Here is a 27,230-nt window from a genome sequence, read left to right on the forward strand (position 1 = left end):
GTGACATGATAAATCTAGTTAAATATATGGATATATAGAACTCATTTTATGGTTAATCATTTGCCACATAACATAAGGATGATCCTTAGTAAGGATAAATAAGATATGAAATCCATTTTATTAGAGTTATCATTTAATGTCACTACATCGTACATTTCGCTATATCTAACTCTTCACATATTTAAAATAATAATAAATAAATAAATTATGAACTTTCGAAGAGTAGTTCGCTATTATGGAGAACTATTCCTCTCTTGTATCAATTCCAAAATGCTTCACCTTGAATAATCATATTCTTGCCTTCTAACATCAAGTTGAACGATTTTGTTGTTCAATCCTCAAGATAGTACATGCCAACACATGTATTTTATATTATCATATAATATATTTTACCAAATAGAAAGATACTTTTATCAAAAAGTTAGTTAAGAAAATATTTGTTTGAATAATAGTAAGAAAAAATAGAATAATCAATTATTTGTTTTTTACAGCAACCAATCACAAAGAAAAAATTGTCTGCCTATTATGTACATATAGAATTATGAATAATGCTGAACAAATCTAGAAAATAAACAGACTAATGTGACATTTCATAAATGAGTATTTTTATGTTGGTTTTTCTCAATTTTTAATAAAAATCTGTCGAGGGTTGTCTGCAAATCACGTAATTAGAATTATTGAATAAATAAATACTTTTCTAAGAGCCAAGTTGGACTCTTACTACAATTCATTCCGTCTCTTCCGTTCTGTGTCTCATTTCCATATCATTCTCCGGTTCTCTAGACGCACATCTCAAAGCGATAAAGAAAAAGGAAGTGAAAATGGCAAGTAACGGAGGTGGGTATGGAGATGCAAGCCAGAAAATAGACTATGTTTTCAAGGTGGTGCTGATTGGTGACTCGGCAGTGGGAAAGTCTCAAATACTGTCCCGTTTTGCACGAAATGAGTTTAGTTTGGATTCCAAGTCCACCATCGGCGTCGAGTTCCAGACCCGGACGCTTGTAATCCAGCACAAGTCCGTTAAAGCCCAGATCTGGGACACCGCCGGCCAAGAACGGTACATACTCGCACATCTGATTTACATATCTATGTCTCAATATTTACTTGCGGATGGACCGACGAATTAAGAAGATATTATGAATTTGAGTGTTTCCTTCTTATGATTTAAGTAGCTTTGTGTTCTGCAATACGTTTCTTGTAATTGGCATAGCTGATCTTTTGTGGGTCGATTTGCTTTTCGGATTTCGGTTTCATTTTGGTTTAGTATTAATGTTGTGTGATTGATGTTGGGGTGTTTCTTCAACTGTTTAAATGTATTGACAGGGGACTGTTTGATTTGCAGTATATACTTTGCGATGAATAATTATGTCTTTACTAATATTTTGATTTATTTGTCATTAGTTAAATTTATTCCCTAAAGTTAAATGTTTGTTACATTTGGATCCTTTCAAAAACTAATGTGACAACCTAGAAATAAATAAAGGAGTGACTCAATTGTAACAATATATTAAATTATGGCCAACTTTGAAAGATGATGAAGCTTAGAAGATAACATGAAATTTTCATGAAAGTTAAATGTAATTTTATCCATTAGTTATCAATTGTGCGCAAGGAGAATTGATCGAAACCTATGGAAGTCATAAAAATGCTCATGAGTCGTGCATTCTATCTGCTATTGAGAGAGGGAGATGATGTAATGCATTTTTCATTTTACTGTAAAGGGAATTTTGTTGTTTCTATCATGCTATGTGGAAACTAAATTAGAAGCAAATGGAATTTTAAAATGTAGTAGGGTAAGGCCCATTTGGAAGGTCTTTTGAAAAGCCAAAAACTGTTTATGAGACTAAGAAGTTGCTTTTTAACAACATGTTTGAATAATTTTTTAGAAGTGTTTTGTCTAACTGGAAGACCTTTTAGAGGAAGCTGCCCTAAGGTGGGTAAGTGATAGGTTCCTGGGAAAATTCAATTGTCACTTGGAATAATTCACCAACAGGAAATCAGAAAATAGGATTGAATTTCCACTAATGAACTTTGATTACAAAATAAATCTGCTAAATGAACGAGTGAAAACAGAATTGAAAGAACTGGAAAGTTGAAGAAACTAAACAAGGGGTATTTGGCTTTTCGAGAGAGCCATTTCTCTCCTAATTGACCACCAATTTTTGCCTGCCTTCTCCAGAGCACAAATCACCTTATTTATAAGAGGTTTTGCCCCCCAGCTGCCATAACAGAATTCATAACCGTGCATGTGCTACCCTCTTCTTTCATAATCCCGGAACCGCCCTTGCCTAATTTGTTGCGCCTCAGATACTTCTTCCATATTGCGGGTCTAACAGGAAGCTCTTCTAATATAAGCAAAAGCCTTGCCAAACGGGTTCTACTACTTCTTAGTTTAACTTGTAATTTCAAGAGTTCATATTTCTCTTTACTTCTCTATAATTCATATTTTGGAGAGTTAATAAAGGTTGACAAAGATTTTCAATTGTTGATCGTTAGAAATTTAATTTTGTGCATCAATAGAAAGTATATTGTCAAACAAAACAACAAATTTTTGTTAGCTCCATTAAGTGTTCTTCATTGTTTGGTCACCTATGCTTAATATTATTGGGTTATTTTTCTTTGTGATTTGGGTTTTATGGTGGTTAATGTTCGTATTTTGCACAGCGGTAAAAACCTACTATGGTGGTTAAGTTTCTTTTATTTTTGACCATTTAATTCATATGAAGCATTAAGACGTGAAGCACATGGAGAATGTGGATTTGCAATTTATATATTAATCAAACATGACATATTTTTGATAGATAGTTCGTCTTTCATTCCATTGCAAGAACATATAAGAACACGATATGGTGGTGGATGGGGAGGGATTTAACGTGGGTTTTGCAACTGCTTGTGCCTAGTTTGCTTTGTCTTTTTCCTTTCTTTGGTGGGACAAGCCAATGATATTGTTTATATTTATTGAAAAGAATCATTCAGAATGCTTAGCTTCTCAAATTTGCCGCCTTTGGTGTTGTGAACAGATACAGAGCTGTCACAAGTGCATATTATAGGGGAGCTGTTGGGGCTATGTTGGTTTATGACATAACTAAACGCCAAACATTTGACCACATACCCCGTTGGCTAGAAGAGTTGCGCGCGCATGCAGACAAGAACATTGTTATCATTCTCATTGGGAACAAAAGTGACCTTGAAGACCAGCGCGTGGTGCCCACCGAGGATGCCAAGGAATTTGCTCAGACGGAAGGACTTTTCTTCTTAGAGACTTCGGCACTGGAAGCAACAAATGTTGAGAATGCGTTCTCAACTGTGTTGACAGAGATTTTCAACATTGTGAATAAGAAAAATCTTGTCGCAGGCGATGATCAAGTTAATGGCAATCCTGCATCTTTATCTGGCAAGAAGATTATTATTCCCGGTCCTGCACAAGTAATCCCGGAAAAGAACAGGATGTGCTGTAGATCGTGATTTTTTTCCCCTAGGATTGAAAGTCTTGATCTATCATCCTACGCTCAGTGACGTGATTCTTTTAATTATGTGTTATATTTTGGTTGTAGAGAAGAAATGGTTGTGACTTCAGTGGGGGAGAAAACCAAATAGCAGAGTGGCAGATTTGATTTTGTGATCATCTATTCGTTTCTTTATTTTTCATCTCTCTTTAAACGGTACTTTATTGGACCGTCTTCTGGTCCCTCCTGTAATATGAATATTTTTTGCATGGTGACCTTTCCATTTTGTGTGGCCGAAAAGTCATTACGTTTGTGACTATTTACCATTCTACTCTTTGGTCTGAGGTGCATAGCTCGAATCATTGTGCACTTTGACTAGTACGTATTCGGTAAGCTGCATTGGACAACACTTCACAATATTTAAAAATAAAAAACATGTAACAAAGACGTATTATCTATACCCTTTTGGTCAAGAATGCACATGTACTTAATTTTTTAACATAATAGCAAAACTTGATAATATAAGGTTTACAAGCAAGCTTAAAGACAACTGAGAGAAACAAATCTATCTCCATCTCAACTGCTAGAACATTTCAAATACTGGAGGGATAACAAATGAGCTCCAAAATTTTCTGTTCCCAACACTTTGGCTATAGATCTCTAAAATAAATAATAAAGTACAACACAGACGAGATGAACTCCAAAATTTGCTGGTTCAACCAAGAGTTTCTGGTGTCAAGGCTTTAATGTCCTCTTTAATTTCAGAATCATTCTTGTGCCCGAATTCATCAGCCTTGAGTTGGGAGGAGCTATTATGGGCTGTTTCTGTTGCTTTAAGCACGGACAACCTTTCTAACAGTTCCTGGCAGTCAATTGCGGTCACCATCACAGCCACATTAGTTCTACCCCTCCAACATCCAATAGCAACCGTCGATGCATCCACTTGCTGATCTTCTGATAAGTCCTTGTCGTCTGCAGGAAATAAACAAATTCAGGATGCAAAGTATATTTTAGAAATTGTTTACAACTCGATACCACAAGGAATAACCATAAATTGATCATTGTAAACTTCAACAACATAGAGACCTCTACGCAGAACCACCACGCAACAACCTAGCATAAGCTTTGAAGCCTTTTCTCCAAACTCAGGGTTAACGAAATCTGAAAATTTGATAATTTTGTATTGTAATAGATGCTTGAAATCTACTGCAGATGCGTATAAGATTTGCTTAGTTATATGTGGAAGAATCAATGGCAATCCTTCAGAAGATATTCGAAATAAACAGGGCGCAGTTGTCCCTTCTTTCGAAGTCTGTCTTTCCTGAAATCAGAAGAAAATATATTCAAAACAACCATCAGGCTGATAGAAGACACGTTAGGTGAAAATGTTTATTTTCCCTTTTCCCTAAATAAACATCATTTCATTAACTGAGATCACTGCGATTAGCAGTTGAAAAGAAAAGAATAAAATCTACCCCCAAGTACTAAACTGCTGGATGGACCAAAAATAGCAATCAGGGTTTTTCATTTTTTTATGCTTTTGTTAAGAGCACATTTAGCTAAGCTTAAGAAAAGTAGAAGTTATTTTTTTCTTTCTAAACAAATTATGTTCCTTTCTCCTACCATTCTAAGTTAAAGAAAAGAAAAAAGACACTTATTTTGAAACCGGTAAAAGATTCAATATAAAAATAACTTACAAACATCTTCAGTCCAACGGAAGCTATCTTAAGATGTTGGCCAGCTAATAAGTTCAATTCAAGAACATCCTTCACATACTTTGAAATGTAGTATATTCTCTTCACATGGTTATTGTCTATGTTTCTTGTAATGAGATGACCTTTAAAAGGAAAGGATTCTTTAATTCCATAAAATTCCATTATCCTATCAATAACAGTGTCATCCCGGTAAAAAAGAACAGGATCAACTCCTCTCCACTTTCCTTGAATCTGTAGCTTTCTTTTACCCCTTGTCAATTCGGCACCAGTTTTCGTATCAGGAGAAGGTTGGGCTTCCTCTTTTTCAGTTTCTTTTGACAGTATATTACTGTCAGTATCCAAAGCATCTTCATCAATTCCATTCTCAAGTATATCAGCATCAATAGTGACTTCAGAACGTTGACCCTCTGTGCCTTTGGTTGAATCAATTTCCACCCCATCCGAATCTTCTTTCACCTCATTCTTTGATATTTCAGCTTGAGCATTACTAGAATCCATTTTCTTAGGAAGACTGAGATTTTTTTTCTGAGTCACTGCAGAGGTAAAGATAATGTGAATACTGAGTAGAAAATGCAAGATTTAGGTAAAATACTACTCCATCCTATTTTGTTATTTTTGTTAAGACATTGAATAAGAACGTTGTCATTTTACACTTTATACATCAGTTTTTCCAGAATTACCCCACTTAGTAGAGTTGGTTATGGCAGTGAAACACCAGCAATGAAACCAAAATATATCAGAAATCAGAATGTGCTTCAGTAACCAACAAAACCCCCGGCAAGCATGCAAGAAAGCCCAGAACTTTTAATTGCTCACCCAATCAGAATGATTTTTTTCTACTTACCAGAAAGAGATGAAAGCTTGTGAAAAACAGCAATAAAGAAGGCCCCAGTATTTTGGTCATGAGGAACTATCCTCATACAACGTTCCAAAGGTAGAGTCGAGACTTCTGCATCCGAACTTGGAGCTGGAAACATAGGATCATCAATCATCTGGAGCTCATTTCCAGTACTCTCCTTACCATTCTCAACTAATTCTGTAGTAACAGTTTCATGATCAAGCTCAGATGTTTCCTCGTATGTTTTACCAGAGGGAAACATGCCTGAAGTAACTATAGACCTTCGATATTTAGGAACATCTTTATAAGATGTAAACCACACCCCTTTATCTCGAACCTGCACAGCAAAATGTATTAATATAAATTAAATGCTATTGTCATGGTTCAATAGATAATTTGATAAGCCAATGATTTTTTTCAATGTTTTAGAATACGGTTAACCAACAAGTTAAGTAATCGATTACAATAAATTGGATCAGATTTTGCTGTTTTTTCTTCAGCAATACGTTGATGTGACATGCGTGAAATTCAAGAATCCGTTTTCTTTTACTGAGGGCTAAAATCACTCCTTTTGGCTTTTTTTACCCCATATTGTAGGGTGGATCTAAAAAGATATGAAAGATCTCCCTCCCAGACGTACATACAACTTTCATCAAATACGGCTTTCCGTAGAATTCTATATGTATATTTGAGATCAAGTATGGGATTTGCTGGATTAATATAGGAATTAAATGATAAAGAATCAATAAATAGATAATGTGGCTAGATAGAGTTTACAGTGGTTTATCGGTAGGATAGTGTTCCACCTGGGGTAAGACTATTGATCGAATTTACTAAATATTCACAGAAGACATCAAATTTGCAAAGATGAGAAAATTAAGGCTTGTAAGTGGAGTTAAAAAGTATGCAAAAGGAAATAGATATAGAAGCACAAGAATCCCCAATGTGTTTTTCAGGTTATTTAGTATCATTTGTTTTTTCAAATTATATACTTTTTCCAGCAAGTAACAATTTTTTTTTCTTCCCCTAACTAAATTTATCAACCCAAAAAGGGTCTCAGGCACCAGAGATGAAATGACAGATTTTGAGATAGAGGAGCTCTTGCTGAAGTACATCTATCACATTTAGCGTGGGAACTTGGGGATTTAACATTAAGGTCTTCTAGACACATTGTCCATGATAGGACACAGGAAGACAATTAATCCATAAGATTAATTTGAACTGTGATTCACAAGGTAAATATATTTATCTAGAGTCAATTCATGTACATAGTCCCCTCAAGAAATGCTATAGTAGTCAAATAATTAGTGAGTTCTTCAGCAACCATTCAGGATTGATATCAAACTTTACTACATTTCAACATACACAAGCATGTTATTTCACCTACTGGAGCAGTGATCTTCCCGAAGTCATCAAAGTGAAGGTCCATTAGAACAAGTGAACAAACTATAATACCAACCCCCTTCATGACTTGAATTATAATCTTTCCAATGCAATGGTGAACAAAAATGTGCCTAGAGATCCTATATCTTGAAGACAATAATTAAATGATATATATATGCAGCCCCATCTAATAGCTTAGACTTTTAAATCAAGTGGTTCAACATAATATCAGAGGATGCAAAGGTCCTACGTTTAAGTCTCTCCCCTACCCATTTAAATGAATTGTGCATGTGTTAGGCTTTTATGGAAAAAAATCAAAACTGCCTACACGTCACCTGAGAGGACGTGTTGAAGACTAATGATATGATGCATACGTGTCTCTATCCATCTGCTTAAGCTTTTAGATAATGTGTCTCAACACTATGCTCTACCAAACGTCACAAACGTGGTCCACCAAATTTCGAGAACATCAGGCAAACCTGAACAGAATGATCTAAAGCACCGTTGCAGAAGAGTACAAGCAAGAGACGCATTACAATGCTGCCAGTATCTTCAAAATTTAGTTATGGATTTGTTACTGACTTGTTGCAAACATTTGTTTTTGTTGGAAGTCAAGAGTTCTATCTATACAGAGCTTCTCCTCTTGGGGGACAATTGAGACATGGAATAGTTGGTTTGAGGAAAGAGATAATTTCGTTAGCAAAAGATAAATAGAAAACCCTGTGCAAGAACCTCAGGTACAAAATTCTAGTAACTAAGATAAAACTGTGTACACCAACTGCAGCTTACTGTGTACATACTCCGAATATTCTGTAATAATAAAAAGCCAACTCAAAATTTATTACTAACCTTCCATTTCTTAAGGCCTGGCCTGCGAATCAATTGAGGCAGCTCACTGGAGACATCCACAAGCTCAATAGATCCTTCACATCTCCGCAAGATCTGAGGGGAATTAAACATTATAGGCATGTGAATATATACAGGTCGGCGAGACATTAACACAAAAACACATGCCACAAACACAGAGACAAGCACCGCCACATGAGAGAGAGAAGTATATGATGCTGCATAGTACATAAATTTAGAAGTTTACCATGACACACCTTCATAGTGTGACTAAAAAAAATGGAGAAGATATAATAAATTCAAAGGCAAGGAGGATTATGTTCAAATTAAATATACAAGTATATGTAACAATTCCATTCAGTTTGCTTTAACAAAAGTTGCTGATCACGGATTAGGACAGCAGACTAAAATCAAAGATCTCTGTGGTTGAGGTTGCATTCATTTATTCAACTCGAAATGTGGGAAAGGCTAGCTATCCTATCCCCAACTACTTAAAATGAAAATAAGGGTTTAATGTTTGATGTTCAGAAATTACGTGCACGACCATTTTAGGCAAGCACTTTAGGGTGTGCATGGGAGTAAAGGAGAGACTGGAGTCGACTATAGGTTCAATACTCTCCCTCTCTCTACGAAGTGATATAGGCAACAAGGCGACCATTACTCATAGGAATGTTTAGTTAAATAAAACTATGATATACTGGGTTGTGGCTGTTGGTCTAGATTCAGCTCCAGGCACCCTGCATTGTGCTTAAAGGTGGTCCCAGTTCTTAGTCAGAAAGGTTCTGACTAAATGTAAGGGTTTCCATACTAAAAAAATGGTACCCATACTATGAGCATGTTCAATAGTGATTCTGAGAATTTATTTTTTGACTGTTAAAAAGAAAAGTGAGTCCCACCTATAAGCGAAGAAGTCAAAAATGACGGCCGAAATAGTGAAATAACTATCAAAAAATTAATTTTTTGGAGTAAAAAATTGCTACCAAACGGGGGCTACATATTACATGTTATTAGTTAGTTAGTTATTAGACGAGATTTTGTGGGGCGTTGGGGGGAGGGGATTCTAGGAGAACAATTTATTTTATTCCTTTGGGCTCCATATGGGCACAATTTTTAAAAACCCAATTGAGGCCTCCTTAAGGCCTGCCTCAGGGAGAGCAAGCAAAAATCGACTCAAGGCACTGATTGTGAGGCAGTTTTGGAGGTTTTGGTGAGGCACATACCCCACCACACCACTTCAAGATTTGTGAAGCGCGCACTCCTTAATTACTTTGCTTTAGGTGTGGACCCACAAATAATAGTAATTCGATTGGCCCCTTTTTAAAATAGCTCACTGTCCACTAAAACATTGCAAATTGTGTTTCTCGTTGATGTACTTTGGGAATAGTTCACTACCCTACCAACTAAAATATTATTTTCTTTTTTGTTGCTTTATAACTTTTTCTTTTATTTGTTTGCAAACTAAAATTGTTCTATTATGAATTTTGAAAGTTTACAAAATATTATGTGCTTGTTTTATGTTTTAATAACTTTTTGACATTTTTCAATTTAAGATGAGGCTTTTTGCCTTCCTCATGAAGGAAAAACGTTTCACTACTCGATTATGCATGTTTAACATTATACATGTGAAAAATGAAAAAGAAGAGAGGGCATGAAAAAGAAGAGAGGGCCTATTAATGAAGTAGAGACATTATCTGAGTGGTGTCTGCAACTCCTCTTGCTTCAATCAAAGTACGCCTGAGGGTGGCCCGGGAGTGAGACTCATTCTTCCAAGTCGGCTGATGAGAGGCCTCCCTTTTGAGAATACGCCCCCTTGGTTAGGAGACACTAGAGAAAGAGGTCAACAAATTGCTTTTCTATGCAATTGGCGGGCTCTCATAGTCATAGTCAAATTCCACGTATTAACCCTAACAACTCTTAGATTTATAATTGAAGGTGTGGTGTAGACCACTACTCAAACAAACAGAAATATGGTAAAAATTTTCATTCATACTGTGCACTGACAGTGTCAGCATGTGGGGGCACCCTGTACACCCCATATTCACAATGGAGGGTTTGGGTCTATAAATGGAAAAATTTGCAGCAAACTCCAAAAACTGGATTCTTTGAGCAACTTACCTCAGCAACCACAGCCTCATTCTCAGTTGGGTTCATTGAACAAGTTGAATAGATCATTCTCCCACCAACTTTAAGCAACGATATACCTATGACGATTGTTTAAAACCATAAGAAACATAAATGTTTAATTAGTGCTTTTCTCAGAAAAATTTAATGTTGGGTTACAGATAGAACTTAAAGTAATATTTTGCCTAAAACATTAAATAGTAATTAATTTCTTTAACAGAAGTTCTACCATTCCAAGTTTTATGCATCCAACAAATGACTCTTTGCACAGGCTCTAGCATATGTAAATCAAGATTGACCAGAAGTCATGATAATACATATTGTTAATATCCTTTATTAGAGAGTTTTCACCCTATACCCTTCAAAATCTGGATACAAAGGAAACTTTCTTTTTACCTTTTTTGAAAGCGTCCAAACAGTTAAGCATAGAAATGTGTGATTGATTCTAATAATTTTAATTCTTATCAGGTTTTTGGGTTCATTCCTGACTCCCTTTTATTGAATATATCCAAATTTTATCATCAGAAACAATAAAGGCATAGACAAGAGTTATAGAAAGGTACAGCAAAAAAAAAAAAAAAAAAAAAAAGTTGTACGTTACCTCAAGCCACAAATACAACCAAACCACAAGGTGAAGAGAAACAACTAAACAAGGATGGAATGTTTTTTCATAAGAAAATTTATATTCGGTTCCAACTAAATTACCAACAGATAAGCCTACATGTTTCATAAAAAACTTGTACAAGCCAACTACTTCAAAGCCACCACCTTGGTACTTGGCCTTCACTTGAAGCTTCAACAGCTAAAGGAATCAAGTTTAGTGAGACATACAATATTATTTTCTAAACCCATTGTTTACAATAACTATATGAGGTTTACGCCTCAAATCCTGACTCGTGAGGCTTTCATTAAACACCTCAATCCTACCCCCCAAGTGCCATTTGTGAGGTTTACACCTCAAGGCCATGCCTCAAGACGAATAAGTTGTTTGCTCAATTGTCTGGCATTTTCCAGAAATTCTATTACTGGTCTTAGCTCTATGGAATATTTTCTTTTATTCTATTGATCTACTTTATGTTTATTTTCAAGTTAGACTTCCAATATTGATAATTCGTTCTATTATGGATTTTTTTAAGATGGTGTATGATTTATTTTGAGCACATTTCGTATTTTCGTATTCTATTGAATTATTTATTGGTCTATTTTGAGGCTTACGCCTCGCACAAGTAAAATGTCGAGGTACCTATTAAGCCTTGTTAAATATGACCATCTTCTTTTTATCTACAGTTCCTAATTATAACCATCAAGCTTCATAAATTCTCCTTTTTGCAAAGAACTAAAGAAAATAAAGATTTGTAGTTTTGTTAGCTTTCATCAATCTTGATTTCCATGTAAATGACTACTATAAGAAGTTCGTTATCAAAGTAATTATTTCATCCAGTATAACAGTAGGTGACTATAAGTTATTTAGTAATCAAATCAAAAGAAAAGTAACATATGCAATACAAAAGTTTAAAATATAGTTTTACTCAAAGGTATAATTAATTACTTGAGTAAATATTCAATTACTCAACACACTATATATGAAATATAGGTAAGACAATAGAAACCAGTTCTTTTAGGGATTAAGGTTAAAAGTAGAATACTATAATTTGCATTACACGTCGTGCAACTGCAGAAAATTGGTGGAAATGTACCTCGCATTCCTATCTGAACTTGTAGGCCATGGAGACCATTACCATTTCCTGCATTCCTGCAAAGAAGAGGGGAACGTGAAAAGAGGCCGGTGGGATATACTTCTTACAATCAAGACTTACGTAGAAAACCATAGGTATTGATGAAAAATATTACCATTTCCTCCAGATATCAGGAGCCTTGCGTAAAGTTCCATCACCACTACATGGAACATCACACAAGACACGATCAAATTGAAGCTGAGTGATACCAGGTTCCTCACTATTTCCAAACTCAGAATTATTTATGTGATTCCTGTGTAGATTACAACTTGGAAAGTGTTGGGCTTCGTGATTTGTCACTATCAAGTTAGAAGTGCACATTCTTTTTGTTTGGTGAATTAGAAGATTACAGCGCTGGACATCCAGATCATTTGCAATCACCTAAATCATGAGAAGAAGGCACATAACAAAAGTCAAAAAAAATGTACGGAAAAGAATGAGATGGAAAGCTAAAACTAGCTACTTTTGTAATGTCATGCAGTGAACAGAAATTAAATATAAAAGGAAAGAAAAGAAAAGAAAAGAAAGTAATAGTACCATTCCACGAGGTAAGGTTCCCGGTTCTGTTAACTGGTGTATCATCTCAAGTAACTGAAATGTTTTTGAACCTGGAGCAGCACACACTGCATAAAGAAAAGGAAATAATCAGAATACACAGAAATTGTTCATTCAATAGGAATGCCTGAGGTGTAGGCAGGCAGTCACTATGTGAAACAAAATTTAATTACAAATAGCTTTTAAATTCATAGATTTAGCTTACTATCAAGAACAAAATGGTGTGGTTGCACATCCAGAAACAATGGAGGAACCTGAATCAGAAAGAAAAATGAAAAAATAAACAAGTCAAACCCAGAGCTTCAAAGAATGTTCAAACTAAACAAGAGAAAAGAACAATATGTAAAATTGACAAACCATGCTGACAGCCTCTTGTCTTGTAATGTTTCCAGTTTCGTTTTCTAGCTTCAAGAACTCGTGGAACCTGAAGGTTTTGTTACAACCATGAACAGTAAATGGAACCATCAACGGTCGACCAATGGTCAGATGTTTAGTGTGTTTCAACATAGAAGCTTCTTAACGCAAGTCAGTCTTAGATATACAAACTTATATAGATGAACCTCCTTATTACAAAATGTAGCATATAGAAGATAAACATGAAACGTAAAAGTTGTTAAACGCTGGATCTAGACCTGTACATAAATTACAAATTTACAAAAGGTAGTCAAATAACATTTATATTGCTTCAGTCGTAATAAAGTTGAACGTGTAACAAAAACCATGTAATATAGTCTCCAAATCTCATTATGTACTACAAAGGATTGAAATAAGTTGAAAGGGCTCAAATAACATATATACTGCTTCAATCATAATAAAGTTAAATGTGTAAGAAAAACCATGTAATGTTCACCAAAACTCATGTCTAATAAAAAGAATTGGAGAGAGTTGAAAGGGCTATTGTGTTTTAACCAAGGCAGTCAGAGATGGAAGCAGAAAGCATAATATTTCCCCTTAAAATATAACTCGAAAGAGTACAAATAAATAAATTCTTCACTAGAGAACCAGAATACCATTTATCTATAGTTTATGATCTCCAGCATAGATTCCTGATGCTACAATTTCGATTGTGAAAAAACCATTCAACCAATCATGAAAAATTTAACATGGCTATAATATGGAAACAGCATACTACAAATTAAGTCCCATTCCCAATAGATATGGATTAGCTTTGTAAATCCTTTTTTCTCCCCTCTATTTAATTCATTGCCTAATCCACCAGAAGAAACAATGCTAGTAGGTCCTGAGCAACCACATCAACCATGTTAATGTCTTTCTACTCCTCCCTCTTCTAAGCAGTCAAACATGCCGGTTGATGTTTGCATAGAGGGAGGAATCTTAAGTGTGTAGATGTACAAGATCTAGAAAAAGGGCTCAATTCAACGCTGTCTCACAATTAACCACAATAAAGTGTTTCTTTGAAATCCTTGAGAGAGCTAAACTTGTATCATAACCAATGGGATGTAAGTGTCAAATATAGCAAGTATTTGAAGAAGTTGCAGCAAGCAATCACATAATAAGCTACTAATATTTTTTTAGATTTGCATAAGCACCAATGGTGCAAAAGTTTTTCAGTTGTATATTGTATATCAAATAATATACAGTACTGAAAATTCCTTTTTTAATTTGAACGTTCATTTTTGAAAAGCTATTAAATTCTTTAGCTTGTAGCTCGTATTATTATTTATATAAAGACCAGTTGATGTTTGTCTAATCTTCTTCCCACCTGTACAAACACTATGCCCCTGTTTGGTTCCAATTTTTTCTTATTAAAATAAAAAATATGACCATTATCCATCACATCAAGCCACCAAATTTAAAATTTTATATCTTGTATGAGACCCGTAACAACTATATTTTTCATTCTCATTCATCCAAAAATGAGAAACAAATGAGGGCTATATCAGTTTAGTAAGAAAAACCATTGTGGCTTGGACAGTACACATTCTACAAGTGTGTATATGCTTTAAATACATACGATTTATTGAAACAAATAGCTTCGCCAATCTCTGGCTTCTTGCAAGCTTTCTTGTGGATTGCGAAAAAGCATTTCTTTTCCAATGCTACTTTAAGTATCAAACTTTTCCCTTCCAATTAAAGTATGTAGAAAAGACCCAATTGTCAGCATTCACTTGCATTTTTAGCTTACATGGTCAATTCAGAGAAAACATCAATTTTAATATGTAGTATTTTTAATAAAACTTGGGAGAGTTCTGTAACTATTCCCGTGTATATTTGGTTTTCCGACAAAACAATAGACAGCATCATTCTCTACACTAAAGGTCAAATATAAAATCCCAAAAAAGTGTTAAAAAAGATAGGTTGTAAACGCACCTCTCAAGAGTTTGGTTCTTCCTCAGCTGATTCCGAGAAAAATTTGAATGCCAAGCAAGATTATTGGGGTACCAGGGCAACGGTTTTATTGCCACCACTTCACACCCATCGACATCCTAAATAAATTTAATTTAAGGAATTTTGCACGGTGAAGCTGTTTTGGAATTTCTACAAAACCTAAGTCCATTCATAATTCTGAAAATTAGTACAATCAATGTACCTCGGCCTGGAGTGAGATGGAGAAGTCATTTTCCAACTGCAGCCGAATATCCCTATAGAACTGACTACTGCAAAATCAACAAATAAAAAGAGCATTACTACACCGGAAATCAGTTCCAGGTATCCAAATTCGAAATTAGTTAAAAATCTCAAAGAATTTATTCTTTGAGAAAAGGTGGTGGCACATGAATTATCATAACAAAATTATAGAGAAACATCAAAACTGAGAAGTTAGTTTCCAAATGTAAACATATGATACTTTGAACAAGTTTTTCAACTACTAACAAATTAAACCTGTTTCAAAAGTAATATGCTTCCAAAAATGGCTTAAACATTCATGCATACACATTATAACACATATTTCGGTAGTAACACAAAGATATTTGATGCGGAATGGGAGAGACAAACAGAAGAAAATAGAGAAGCAAAGGAGAACGGAGAAAAGGCGAAGAGAAAAGGGAGAGAAAATAATTTTATGGGAGGGAAATTTTGATTGACATGTATCTTTGATTCAATCTTAGAACTCTGTATAGATTGAAAACTTAGTTCCACTTTTATAGTGGTAGAGAACTTAATTCTAGGGAACTTCTAAAACATTGCAATCTTATCAAAATATCAAAGCCAAATCTATCTAAAATCAATAACCTCTAGAAATCAAAATTACTCGTTAAATACATATATAATTTTATCACTAAGTTACTTCAATGACAGTCCCAAGTTCAGATAAAGTAAGTTGACAACCAAACATTTCTAGCATTTGGAGCCGCTTTCTGGCCCTGTTTCCTGCACATTTTTCTCAACAGAAATCATGGTTATTATCCATTTTCCCCATCAATCTTCCACCTACCTCAGCCTCCACAAATTAGAGTTCGGCACTAGAAAAGGACAGCTTAAAATGCAAAAAGGGAGAAGATTTCATTCAAAAAAGTGAATAAGGTGAAAGTTGAAGAAATTTTCGGATTTCAAGTAGGGCCTGGGAAATAGACGTTAATGATGATTAAACTGAAAAACAACATGCACGTGGAGACCATAAAACTGTAATTGTGCTTAATGACAAAAATGTTAGCAAAGGGATAGGTGAAAGTTGTTAGAAATTGGAAATTTTTTAATCTGTTTGACCTTAATTCTTATTTGTGATGTTCAAATGACCCAGAGACTTGATTAAATGGGTAAAATCATGGTTTGAGAGTTGCAGGCATGCCGTATTAGGTTTAAACAGCTGCAAAAATTCATTTCTGCCAGCTTTTAAGCCAGTGTCAACGCTACTGTTTAGACGGTCACTATTTTCTGATTTGGGGTATTTTGGCACTGGGAACCTATTTCAGTGTAATAATTCGACGAATTCCTGAAATTTAAGGTTATTTATGGGTCTTAATATTAACTCAAGAAAAGAAATTTAATTTTGAATATAAGAAAGTGACTGTAATTTGAGGTCCTTGGAGGGTAATTATTGAAATGCAGACATAACTTGTTGTGTTGAACTGGACTTTGACTAGTTAGGACCTCAAGAATCTTCACATGTGAAAGTCTGCTTCCAGGGAAAGGGATGGAGGAGGGGAGGATAGTACAGAACCCTCTAAAAGATTTCTGCATCCTCAACTCATACCATTGAAACTCTTATTAGTCATGATTGCAATTGTGTGGTGAGTTTGTCTTGACCATGAAAGGATTATTCAGTTATTTCATCTTCGAAAGAGAGGGATAGTGAAAATGAGACTCCTTTGTATCATCGAGTTAACCATTATTCACAGGGTTGTTTTAAAAAACCAAATAAATGAGCTTAAAAGAGTATCAACTCTTCATTTTCCCCAAGCTTCGAAAACCAGGATGCAAAGAAATTTTTTTTTCTCTGTACTCTTGCTTTAGAAAAACTAAATAACCGAACTTAAAAGATTATCAAATCTTGACATTTCCCCCAAGCTCCAAAAAACAAGATTCAATGAAAAGAGATTTTCACTACTCTCCAAAACAAGCAGGAACTGAGAATCTACCTTCTCTTCTCTTCTTATCTTTCCACTTCCAAAATGCATAAAAGGGTGAGAGAACACAGCTTATCTAATAGGAATAAACAAATGCTTTGGACTCATGAGCATCAAGATGAATGAACTGAACCAGCCATCAGTGAAAGAGATCCTTTTGATCCCACTCACCTTTCCAGGAAAACTGAAAATATTTTTCCGACCTACTTTCTGTTCTAGAACATGAAACCATTTACTTCTTCTATTTGTAATGTTTGCCAGGTTTTTGGGCATGATAAGTTTGTAAAAGTCTAAAAGAAGTGGGATATTCTACAGCAAGTGGTAGACTGTTGCATCCTCCTAAGGTGCATTGCGGAAATTTTCAACTATTAATTCATAATACCAGCATACGAAATGGGAATGTAAATAATAGAGAAGCTTCAAATTTTATCCAATGAAGTGGATTCTGGAGAGCACAATTCCAGTCTTCTTTTGAGAATTCAAGTTGACCATTATCCTATGCAAAACTATCAACTAGCCATTTACCATTTTTTCACAGATAAAGATTTTAGTCATAATCCAATACAAACATCACAGAATTCAATAATCTAAATTTATATCGTTTCAGGCAGAGTGCCGTCCAGAGCCTGTTGGATAATTTTCATGGATTCTGTCATTTCACCGATTTGTCCTAAATAACGAGCTAATGAATCCTCTTCTTGAACGAGGGGCCGTATGAGGTGAAAATCTCATGTAATGTTCTGTAGAATGGTAGTACGGGTGGAACCTCGTCCTTCTAAGGCTATGCCATCCTAAGATGCTGCTAAATAAATGGATCTTATCAATCCCGGATCCAATAAATACATCAATTAATTTCTCCCTTTCTATGAAAGAATGTCAGGGGGCATAATTCTAACATGGACATACTGAAAAATCTCATATAAGCAAAAAATCTCAAGTATCCTTGATCATGAGCCATATAATTATCTAGACTTGCGAGATCTTTCCATTTTTCAGTACTGTATAGAATTTTTTGATTTGTCATCCATATTCATGATTTAGGATTTTTTTCACAGGGCAATATAAATTTGTTATTCATGTCCCATCAACACATTAAAAGGGTTATACGATATGTCTGCTTAGCCTTATCCCCCTATAGGGGGATTTTAGTGATAGGTTCTATAGGAATTGAATGGTATTTGAAGTCGGTGGCTCTCCCAGGGGTCCCTCGTCTGAGATCCCTGAGCCTGTTGGATAATTTTCATGGATTCTGTCATTTCACCGATTTGTCCTAAATAACGAGCTAATGAATCCTCTTCTTGAACGAGGAGCCGTATGAGGTGAAAATCTCATGTAATGTTCTGTAGAATGGTAGTAAGGGTGGAACCTCGTCCTTCTAAGGCTATGCCATCCTAAGGTGCTGCTAAATAAATGGATCTTATCAATCCCGGATCCAATAAATACATCAATTAATTTCTCCCTTTCTATGAAAGAATGTCAGGGGGCATAATCCTAACATGGAAATACTGAAAAATCTCATATAAGCAAAAAATCTCAAGTATCCTTGATCATGAGCCATATAATTATCTAGACTTGCGAGATCTTTCCATTTTTCAGTACTGTATAGAATTTTTTGATTTGTCATCCATATTCATGATTTAGGATTTTTTTCACAGGGCAATATAAATTTGTTATTCATGTCCCATCAACACATTAAAAGGGTTATACGATATATCTGCTTAGCCTTATCCCCCTATAGGGGGATTTTAGTGATAGGTTCTATAGGAACTGAATGGTATTTGAAGTCGGTGGCTCTCCCAGGGGTCCCTCGTCTGAGATCCCTGAGCCTGTTGGATAATTTTCATGGATTCTGTCATTTCACCGATTTGTCCTAAATAATGAGCTAATGAATCCTCTTCTTGAACGAGGAGCCGTATGAGGTGAAAATCTCATGTAATGTTCTGTAGAATGGTAGTAAGGGTGGAACCTCGTCCTTCTAAGGCTATGCCATCCTAAGGTGCTGCTAAATAAATGGATCTTATCAATCCCGGATCCAATAAATACATCAATTAATTTCTCCCTTTCTATGAAAGAATGTCAGGGGGCATAATCCTAACATGGAAATACTGAAAAATCTCATATAAGCAAAAAATCTCAAGTATCCTTGATCATGAGCCATATAATTATCTAGACTTGCGAGATCTTTCCATTTTTCAGTACTGTATAGAATTTTTTGATTTGTCATCCATATTCATGATTTAGGATTTTTTTCACAGGGCAATATAAATTTGTTATTCATGTCCCATCAACACATTAAAAGGGTTATACGATATATCTGCTTAGCCTTATCCCCCTATAGGGGGATATTAGTGATAGGTTCTATAGGAACTGAATGGTATTTGAAGTCGGTGGCTCTCCCAGGGGTCCCTCGTCTGAGATCCTTGAGGAAGAGGATCAACTTGGCCCATAGCACCAAGTACTTCTTGGCACGCTCTAATGTGGTCAGATTTATAAATAAGCATCTCTGCGGAAAGGAAAAAGAATAATGCTGCCATTTATATAACAGATCTTATGGACCCACAACAATGACGGAACAACCTGAATAATCAACCCATTTACCTTGCAGTATGGGTCTAGCTTATTGATACGTTACAAAAACTCTACTTGAATCCATTTTATTTTTTAACGACAAAACCCCTGCTCAAAGTTATAATCAAGCAAATACTAAACAAAATGAAAAGAGAAAAGTCGCAAATCCAATAACATGTGCATTTGTGTTAATGAACCTGGAATTAATTCTGAAAGCAGCAGGCAACGGCGTCCGAAGATACTTGATGAAAGTATCCCATTCTTCCTGGGAAACAATTTCTTGCTCCTAAGAATTTCAAAATCACAAGTTCATAGAGCTAAATACAAACCTGCCATACTTAAATATCAAAATACCCCAAAGAGCTCCTTTTTTTCCTTCCTTACTTTGTAATATTCATCAAAACCGGTGTTCTGGGTAGCAAAAGGTTGCCAACCGGGACCTCTATTAACTCTGCTATCATTGGTATCATCCGGGGTACTGTTGCCGGAATTTTCAGGATTTTGGATATCATCAGATTTGGAACGTTTCCATATGTTTTCTCTGCTCTGACGGAAGTGCTTTCTCTGGGTACGGGACCTCCCTCTGCCTCCCATTATTGCTTTATTGGATTGGCTGCTGGCTGCTGCTTAGCTTGTGCAAAGTGCAGAGATTCTGGTGTCTCTAGGAAGAAGGGGGCGGGCGGTTTTTAACAGTGGTAGAGATGCTGGGTCTCTTTGTGATGTGAATTATAAGGCCCAAATTAATTATTGGGTCGTAAATTGATATTCTGTACTCAGTCTAATTGTCAGAAATAGCACTAACAAGGTACTTACTGATCTTTGTCACTCTTTTATAGACTTCTCAAAATTAACTTAGAAAAATTGACCCCCTAGTTCCGTAATAGTATTTTTTTAATTTTTCTACTCGAGATCAAGAAGTCATGTTTTGTTAAAAAAATATATTTATTTTTTTTCTTAATTTAAATTTTTATTAGGAAATGATTGTTTTATATTAGACCAAGTATATAATAATTAGTTCGAGTGAAAAGTATTTCCCTCATGTGCTTTTGTTCTAGAACCATTAGGCCAGTATAAAGAAATTGAACATATGATTTTGTGAGTTTCAAATATCTTCGAGTAAGATTGGACAAAATTTTTGAATCGAATCAAATCGAAACGGACCTGATCCAAATTGGTTCATCTAAAATTAAATACTCCAACGAGTATCTTAATCAAGAACCAACATGTTCGATTCAGCTCGATTCTGGGTTCTAAATCAAGAACAGAACAAAATTGAATCTCCCTAACTTTTTAATTTATTTATCTTAAATAAGCCAATTTATTTTTTAAAAATAAATTTTCTAACTAATTAAATTTAGCCTAAACCCAAAATATGAATTTCCTATTTCTAATTTTTAACTCAAGCCCAACTTAGTTAAATTGATCTAAGTTTTACCAAAATATATTATTCTACCGTAGTGCCCTTTTAACAATTAAGGAAAAATGGAATTGAAAGCTTGATTACACCTTTCTTCATTATTGTAGACTCATTATTTTTCTCTTCATGTAATTTTAACAAAAAAATTTACAAAGAACTCAATAAAGAGAAATGCAAAAGATATATCTGACTGGAGTACTTTTTTTGTGAGAGTTAAAATTAAGCATATCATTAGTTGAATTAACGTAGTGTTGCTGTAAATATTAAAGGATTTAATTATTGTATGGAATCAGGAACTGAACAAAACCGAACTCAAACGATTCCATAATTAAATTTGGATCGGACAGTTTTCATTTACTAAATACTCAAAAATTCGGGTCATATTCAATTTTCTTTAGAAACAAATCAAACCGAACCTGACCATGTCCAGCCTTATCAGATATTAGATTGTGAAGATTAGTTTATTAGAGCTGCACAAAAAAATCGTAAAACCGCAAATATAATCGAAACAGTTGTTTGGATCCATGTGGACTTGCAGTTTTTTCCTCAAACCGAACCAAACCATTTTCAAAATAGTTTGGTTTAAATTTCGATTTTCAAAAATTACAATCAAACCGAACTGTTTTTCTAATTTTTAATTAAAAAATTAATTTTACTAAATTAGAAATGTGAGTTCCGTACTTGCAATGTTCTAAATTTTTTTACCATGACATGTTGCGATGGCTTTTGCGTGTATAGACTCCATCTTGGCATATGTGTATGTGTGACGGTATATGTGTTGATGTAATCAAATTGTGGATTTGCATGTCACAGAGCAGTCCGAACAATTTTTCTTTTATTGCACAAACACTTATTATTTCCTATGGAATATTGTGGTGCAAGAATTTGGAATCCATAAAATTTGATGACCTCAACATATTTAAATTTGAAGGTGACATTTATTTTCTACTATCAATTTTAATATTTTTATTAACAAATGTCACGTAAATCTCTCTAGAATTCTTCATCTAGACTCAATTTTATCAACCAAACGAACACCAACCGAGCTTTACTCGATCCACAACTCCCACTTGGTTGCCACAAGCTTTCACCCGACAAAGGAGAGACTTGGTGATTGGTTTGCAAGCCACAAAGGAAAAGAAATAGAGTAGCAATTAGAATCTCAAGGAAAAAGAACCAAAGCCGGCCAAGAAACTCACCAACACACAAGAAAATGGCTAGGGATGAGTGTATATATAATGGGTTAGTTTAGGTTAACCAATAGGCCAAGAGGTAATTGGGCCAACAATTCAAATCACCAATATATCATCTCAATGCAAAGCCACAACTTGGGTTATCCAAAAGTGTTGGGTCACGAACAACATTAACTCAATTAAATTGCTTCAAATGGACCTAATTTTCGGGTCGAGCTATCACTAAGGTGTCGATATAACTTATCAAACATCGATTTAATATCATCGTCCAGATTTATTGGGTATCAAAACCCAACAACATAGACTAATGAATATTTTGATACTTGCATATTATACAAAGGCTGAATCATGTGTTACAACAGAGGATATTGATCAAATTATTATCAAGTGAGAGGTTAGAACATAATTTTATGAAACCCTGAAGGGATAGTGCTGCTTCTATGTTATCGTTTGTAAAAGTTTTAGTGGAGAAAGATGTTGGCATGTCACTAGATGCTAACTTGCTACTACATTTTTAGTCTTTTTGTTTATATTTCAGATTTCAGACAAATAAAAATATAATTTAACATTTAACATTATTAGTTCTCGTTTAAACTTATATGTTAACTTATTTTACATATATTACTATATTTCGAAAAGTAAATAGCGAATTAAAATCGAATCAAACAGCGAATAATGGTTTGATTTGAAAAATAAAATGATTTGATTTAGTTTGAAAAAATATAAAATTGTTTGAAATGATTTGAATTGAAATCATGACACAAATCATCCAAATCGAATCGCATTCACCCCAATGAAGACTTGGCTATGTATATTAGGGTATGTTTGAAAAGTGGAAAAGACAAACCAATTCTATATAAGTTGGAAAAGAAAAAATCACCAAAACTATAGGAATTTGATTTCCACTCAATTGGTCATAAACATGCTTTATGTGTTTATACATTGGAATTCGAACCCCATTTTCATTTTTATATCAAATAACAAAAGTAAAAAACGAATTCTATGAATGTGAGATTTTTCATGGAATTTAATGCTATCAAACGGACCCTTGGATGTGTTTGATTACATTTATTTTTTATGGAAAATATCAGTTTTCCACCCAAATTCCTACTTGAAGTGTTTGATTGCTATTTTTTTCCATGAAAAACATTTTCCAATTTTTGAAAATATACCTAATTTTCCTTGTTTTTGAGGAAAACATTTTTCTTGAATAGAGGTGGTTTTTATTTTCCACAAAAGATGGAAAACATTTTTTTTTCTAGGTGATATTTTTCATGTCAATCAAACACACTCTTAATCCTTCTAAGAAATATAAAGGAAAAATCTTATCATTATCTAAGGAAAATCATGTTTTAGGGGGATGTTGGCAGACAACTTATGATACCAAGGACAACTTTCCCTCAAATTAATCAACCATTAGTTAGTTAAAATAACATTTGTCCTTAAATTACGTTGAAGTGGAAAAATATTTTTAGTTACTGTTCGATGGGGATTAAAATCATAATTTTAGTAAATTTCGAGAAAAGTTGATAAAATGTGTTTTTGAAAATTGTAGATCGCATAAAATATGTGGTTAAAATCAACTGTTAACTTTAATTTAAATTAAAATCTGAATTATAATCCATAACAAAGAGGGATTTAGTGAGACAGTTACAAAGCACACATGAAAAAAGGGCTTACGTGCCCCGCAACGTTAAGAATTTTGGACAATATTTTTTTAATTCAAATTCTCACTTTCAAAATATCGGAATTAAATATTAATCTCAACTAAATAAGGGCTAAATAACAATTCTTTCAATCATGCTTAAAAAATATAAAGAAACTAAAATGACAAGAAAAAGATCACCCTCCAAAGGTGAGGATGTTAGAGCAACTTTAATGGTGGTGTAAAATTGAATGTAAATTGACATTTTCAAAGTCACTTTTAGAGTATATCCATTCGTTGTGTAAAATGGATCTAAATCTAGATATCCAAAGCAGTCAAAACCTCTCAAACGGAGAGATGCGAAGAAAATGCAAATCGCATTTTTTGACAAAATATGTAAAGCAAAAAGTGAATTTAAATCTTTCAATTGGAGCAAAATTATATTCAAGATTCTCATGGATGTATAGAGGGATTTGCAAAAGTACCCAATTTTACACCAAAAAGCATCCTCGTTTACATATCGATTGATCTAAATTCAAATTCTACTCCAATGAAAGATCTAAAAATTTTGTTGCAAGTGAGTTGGTAGCTTTTTATCTATTTTGAGTTACTTTTTTTTTTTTTTTTTTTAACTTTTCTTTCTAAAAGTGTGTCTTGCAGTTCCTTTGCATCTTTTCTTGAGAGAGATTTTCGATCACTTTGAAAATCTAAATCACAATTTAGATTTAATTTAGAGCATCATTGAAGATGGTCTTATTTTTTTAAGAAAAAACTTACTTTAGAAGTGTCATTCTCAATTCATATGTCGGTCAGAAATCCATATTATTTAAAGCACGATGATCTTATTTTAGATCTTGTAAAATAACCAATATTTGGGTGAAAGTTGTGTTTCCTTGCTTCGTCAAGTACTCAATAACAATCTATTGACGGTGAAATTTTGACCATAGACAAATTGATCCCACTATCTCTTTATTGAATTTAAACTACTTTTAGTGAAAGTGGAGAATGGGGAGAAAAAAATTGGCTAGTGATGACAATGAAATGCACCAAATTAAATTATTGAATCAAGGATGTTTTACTTGCACACGTAAACGCGACATTATCATGACATATAGCTAAAATCATATTAAAATTTGCTAAATAAAGCACCATGGTCAAAGTTGCTCTAATGCTTGAGTTAGATAAGATAACTATAGTAAATAGTGAAACTCAAGTTCCGTTTGTTTGACGTGATTTTTGTTTTTGCTATTTTTTTCTGTATAAGAGTTTTTGGATAAAGTTATTTTAATTTTTGTTTTGACACTATTTTTTTTGAAAAAAAGCTTCTTATTCGATAAATACCTTTAAAGAAAGTCATATTGGACAAATTTACTTTAAAAACTCTTCTAACTAGCAGAAGAACTTTTATAAAATAAGTTAAATGGGTCCAAAATCAACTTTTGAATCTCAAAGTTTTTTTTTATTTTTCAAAAATCATGTCAAATTGGCCACTAATACAAGTCTACATAGAAATGTTGAAATATTAAAAAATAAGTGAAATTGAGATCTCTCTACCACAATTAAAATATAGTTGAAATTAATAGACTGCTATGACATACCATCGAAAGGCTAAAACTTCAAGGACATGTTCTCCATCGCTTGAGAATAAATGATCGTGATCTATCGTGATCATGATAATTCTCTTTAAGCAGATCAACAAAGGCGAGATCAGCTCACTGGCTCACCGTTCCCTTTCATTTTTTAGTGGTTTCTTTGTTATCTTATTTATTTGGACTAGATGAAGAAAGATCTCTTCTATTTATCACTTTGACGTATTACATGTTGTCAGAAAGATTATTTTAATTAGAAAGATCCTGCCATTGATAATTCAAAATAAAAAAAAATACAAATAAAAGCGCATGCGCAGAGGGGCACGATACTCTTTCATTTAGAGGAGATTAGCCTCACTACTTACTTAAATAGGGTACTCATGAATTATTAATCTTCCATTAACCTCCTTTTCAGAAGAAATACAACTCGACATCAATTTCAAGAAGCTTTGTTACATTAGAAGTTTATTCTTTCACGTGTATGTAGTTTACACCTACAAGTAATTACCATTATTTATGGCATAGATAGGGGACCTTGGTCGGCCAATGCTCCCACCAGAAATTTTTGTGACATATGTCTCGTTTGGCCCTCATTTTTGTCAAATTTTAATTATTAGAATAGTATTTTTTGGAAAAATGTGTGGTTAAAAAAGAATGAAAAGCTTTTTATTTATGTGTAATATTATTTTATGGAAGATTATATGATTGAAAATACAAAAGAAAAAAAATGGTAAAGAGAATGAGAAATTCAATACGGTGCTTTCTGATGTGGACCACATTTCACATATAGACAGACAACTTACCCTATTGGTCAAACCACAAAAGTGATCACAAAAATTAGCCCTGCCAGAATGAGTGTTCTCAGACCAACTTGCATGCACATGAGCTCAATTCAAGTCCGTAGTGGGTCTAATCATGCCCGTCTAAAAATATAGCACGTGACTAGTTCTAGCTGTCATAGATTTTTCAAATCGACCCACTAATATTAGAATAATGTTACATGTATGGGAAAACTTTCACAGAATCTTTACAGGCTTTCACTTGACACAATTCTATCGACAGTTAGCACAAAAAAAAAAAACATGTGAATCCGGTGCTGCCAATGCGACACCTTTAAAGGTTCTGTGAGAAAAAACCCCGTACTTATAGTATTATGGATCCGGTTGATTGAACTTGTCATATTTTATTTTTGAAACAAATATATTTGTCATTATATTATTAAAATATTTGTGAAAAATAAATAAGCATTTTTCATATAGTCCATCTTCGTGGTTCGTTGAATTCGAAACCCTAAATCAACATGGCCCGTCATAATTGGTGGACCAACCCGAAATCGGCTTGAAGTAAGTTAAACTAATTTCCATCTATTTTTTTTAAGAATAACATAAACCGCCTTAAGCTTGAGCTGATGTTCATTTTGACATCACTTACAAAAAATCATGAAAAAAAAAAATGTAAATCTCTTTTGTTGAGCTTAGGTTCAAGGTACAAAAGTAAACTTCAAGCTAAAAGGTCGAAAAGTACAAATTGGATCCAATTATTGACATTAAACGTGGATAAGAACAAAGCAGAATATGATAATGAATTAAGTTATTTGTACAACGTTAGTTGACAAACATTGTTGACAATGTATTGACATTAAGCGTTGA

The 27,230-nt window shown here is 34.1% G+C and overlaps 2 protein-coding genes across 3 annotated transcripts; one reads left to right on the forward strand and one right to left on the reverse strand.

The window, feature by feature from the left end:
• Nucleotides 1-692: 692 nt before the first annotated feature.
• On the forward strand, nt 693-3,750 carry LOC111367542 (ras-related protein Rab11D). Its single transcript, XM_022988479.1, has 2 exons — nt 693-1,057; nt 3,021-3,750. Exons 1-2 carry the CDS (start codon nt 822-824, stop codon nt 3,463-3,465), a joined length of 681 nt encoding a protein of 226 aa, XP_022844247.1. The 5' UTR covers nt 693-821; the 3' UTR covers nt 3,466-3,750.
• A 159-nt stretch (nt 3,751-3,909) lies between these two features.
• Nucleotides 3,910-20,437, reverse strand: LOC111367543 (tRNA (cytosine(34)-C(5))-methyltransferase-like). 2 transcript variants are annotated; one of them, XM_022988480.1, is made up of 15 exons: nt 20,122-20,434; nt 19,935-20,023; nt 15,192-15,258; nt 14,972-15,087; nt 12,998-13,064; nt 12,846-12,894; nt 12,623-12,708; nt 12,201-12,466; nt 12,047-12,102; nt 10,344-10,429; nt 8,232-8,324; nt 6,006-6,336; nt 5,144-5,694; nt 4,533-4,767; nt 3,910-4,418 (listed from the first exon to the last, which is right to left on the reverse strand). In XM_022988480.1, exons 1-15 carry the CDS (start codon nt 20,329-20,331, stop codon nt 4,162-4,164), a joined length of 2,559 nt encoding a protein of 852 aa, XP_022844248.1. In that variant the 5' UTR covers nt 20,332-20,434; the 3' UTR covers nt 3,910-4,161. The 2 variants fall into 2 exon arrangements, with proteins under 2 accessions (XP_022844248.1, XP_022844249.1); XM_022988481.1 differs by lacking the exon at nt 4,533-4,767 and having other exon boundaries at nt 20,122-20,437.
• Between the last annotated feature and the right edge of the window lie 6,793 nt (nt 20,438-27,230).

Source organism: Olea europaea, chromosome 18 (assembly GCF_002742605.1).
Source record: "Olea europaea var. sylvestris chromosome 18, O_europaea_v1, whole genome shotgun sequence".
Lineage (NCBI taxonomy): Eukaryota > Viridiplantae > Streptophyta > Magnoliopsida > Lamiales > Oleaceae > Olea > Olea europaea.